The sequence below is a fragment of the Myotis brandtii genome, unplaced genomic scaffold (assembly GCF_000412655.1).
Source record: "Myotis brandtii unplaced genomic scaffold, ASM41265v1 scaffold496, whole genome shotgun sequence".
Classification (NCBI taxonomy): domain Eukaryota; kingdom Metazoa; phylum Chordata; class Mammalia; order Chiroptera; family Vespertilionidae; genus Myotis; species Myotis brandtii.
Genome location: NW_005368921.1, coordinates 1,100,171 through 1,103,087, shown reverse-complemented (window position 1 = coordinate 1,103,087; position 2,917 = coordinate 1,100,171). Strand labels below are relative to the sequence as shown.

The following is a 2,917-nucleotide window of genomic DNA, read 5'->3' as shown; positions in this document are numbered from 1 at the left end:
GCCTCCTCCCCCGTTTCCTGCACCAACCAGCCATGGCCACTCACATGACACCTGGCAGCAGCTCCAGCCAAAAGGTGGGAGATGGGTCTCATTTACCTCCAGCTTATCAGCCCAGAAAATGTGGCTTCCCTCTCCCCAGAGAGAAAGTCCGACCGAGGCCACAGGCCCGCATGCCGCTAGGTGTCTGCACATGGCAGGTCAGGAAGACTCACCTTGCTGCCCTACGGGGAGCTTGTCCTGGCCCCCGGCCGCAGGCTGCGAGCCGGGCATGCTAATGACAGTCTTGGGGGCACCTCGGGGCCACAAGGTACTCTCTTCATTCTTGGGGACCTGAGGGAAGAACCAAGACAAGGCTTGCAACCAGGGCAGCAATGAGCAGTGGCAGTTTGTCCCGGGCAAACCCCGTGAACCTGACCCCAGTCCCCTTTTCTATGACTTCTTAGTGAGCCAAAGCAGTCCACCTAGTCCTTCTCCTGTTGTTTTGACTATCCTAGGCCCTTCCCGTTTCTTTAATTAATGTACTCTGAAATTAAAAATAAGCCCTAGTCGGTTTTTCGGTTTGGCTCCGTGGATAGAGCATCGGCCTGCAGACTGAAGGATCTCAGGTTTGATCCAGTCAAGGGCACATACTTGGGTTACAGGCTCGATCCCCGGCCCTGGTCGGGGCATGTGCGGGAGGCAACCAATCAAGGTGTCTCTCTCACATCGAAGTTCCTCTCTCTCTCTCTCTCTCTCTCCCCTCTCTCCCTCCCCCTCCCTCTATCACTCCCCCTTTCCCTCTCTCTCTGTCTCTCTCTCTCCCTCCCTCTCTTTCACTCTCTCTAAAAATAATTGGAAAAATATCCTTGGGTGAAAATTAACAGCAGAAAAAAAATCAGACTTTAGGAGTCTGCACCTGGGACTCACAGCACAGAGCACAAGCTCCAAGGCCCTCGAGCCCTCCCTGGCCTGCCTGCCTTACCTCAGGCCCAGCCTCCTCCATAGGCTCAGCCTCCTTGCCGGGGTCCTCCTCAGGGCTGAAAGCAGAGAAGGAGATACTGTGAGCCCACCAGCAAAATCGTCCCCACAGGAGGGCCGCCTCCAACCCCTGGGGTAGAGACCCCGGAGGAGTGCATGGCACATCTCGGCCAACCCTCTGGTTTTACAAATGAGGAAACTGAGGTCAGGGAGGCTGACCACACATCCCTGTGGTTAATGCCGTTCTCGAACCTGCGCCCTCTACCCAGGGCCAGTGTGTTCCGCTCTCCTCCTGCAGGGGCTCTCAGCTTCCCCGTGTTTGTGGGCCACTCCTGTTAGTGAAACCGTTGAGTCTGAAGATACTGAGGTGAAGGCATGTGAACAGTCATCGTAGTCAACTCATTCTGCGGGGACAGCTAGCCGGGTTGGAGTGCTAGTTCATCCAGTTACCTCCCCTGCGACGCTGGGCAGGTTACAGGAACTTCCTCGTCTGTCAGCTGGGGTAATAATAGCATCAGCTGAAAGGGTTGGGGTTCCTTTCGTTAACCCACATAGGGCGCTTAGGACAGTGCCTGCCATGTACAAAGGGCTCTGTCACTTTAGCAGTTTTTATCCTCATCAGATCCCAGCTCAGAGGACCATGGTCCCAGTGGGAGCCACAGAGGAGGACAGGCAGCTCCAAGAGTCAGGGCTGGCTGCATGGAGGAGGTGGTGTCCTGCCAGGTGGAACAAATGTGGGGAAAGGTATCCCTGGCAGAGGGAACAGCTTGTACGAAGACCCTGAGGCATGAAATGGCAAGTGATGGGGCAGCTGGGGCTCATGCGCCACACAGGGGCTTGGGCTTGATCCCACGAATGTGGAGGATGTGGCCCTTGATGGTTGTTGGGAGGTTCCTGGCACTTTATAAAAACTGTCCAAGAGGGAGGGAGGGGGAAACCAAGATGGCGGCATAGGTAGACACCGGAGTTTGCTGCCTCGCACAACCACTTCAAAAATACAACTAAAAGACGGAACGGACATCACCCAGAACCACAGGAAGGCTGGCTGAGGGAAAATTCTACAACAAGAAGGAAAGAGAAAAGCATACCAAGACTCAGAGGAGGAGCAGTGCGGAAAATACAAAGGTGCGGAGGTGCGTGCAGAGCGGGCTGGCGGCTGAGGGCGCGGTTGTCTGTTTCAATCCGGAGGGAGTCTCGGGCTCTGAGCTCCAGTTCTGGGTGAGTCTCTGGGGACCCAGACTCAAACAGGAGAAGCGGGACTGTCTGGCATTGGTCGGAACTCGAGGGCAGCTTTCTCTCCGAGGTTTGCAGTGGTTGCTGGGACTCTGAGAGGCAGAGCCTCTGGGGATGGGACTGAGAGCAGCCATAACTGCTCGCTCCACCCATCCTGTTGATCCCCTGGGACCCGCCTTGCCCAAGCCCTGCACAGAGGCATTTGCGGGATAGCCTCAGGCAAAGGCTAGATTAGCACCTCCCTAGAGGACAGAAGTTCTCCCACTGCAGACACAGCTGATTCTCACAGCCAGTTGGCCTGCAGGTCAAATCCCCCCCAGTATTACCTACAACAATCAAGGCTTAACTACAACAAGACTGTGCACAAAGACCACAAGGGGGTGCACCAAGAAAGCATAAAAAATGCAGAGACAAAGAAACAGGACACAACTGACAGAAATGGAGGATACAGAGTTCAAAACCACACTTTTAAGGTCTCTCAAGAACTGTCTAGAAGCCGCCGATAAACTTAGTAAGGCCCTCGAAAAGACAGGTGAGACCGCCGATAAATATCGTGAGATCCTCAAGAAATCTAATGAGACCCTCGATGTTGTAATAAAGAACCAACTAGAAATTAAGCATACACTGACTGAAATAAAGAATATTATACAAACTCCCAACAGCAGACCAGAGGATTGCAAGATTCAAGTCAAAGATTTGAAATACGAAGAAGCAAAAAACACCCAAC

The 2,917-nt window shown here is 53.8% G+C and overlaps 1 protein-coding gene across 1 annotated transcript in view; it reads right to left on the bottom strand.

Annotated features, from left to right (window-relative positions):
• LOC102243387 (inner centromere protein-like) overlaps positions 1–2,917 on the bottom strand; it is a 51,619-nt gene that overhangs the window by 13,327 nt on the left and 35,375 nt on the right. The window contains 2 exon segments of the mRNA XM_014548147.1: positions 213–330; positions 962–1,016. Coding sequence (XP_014403633.1) covers positions 213–330; positions 962–1,016 — 173 coding nt within the window.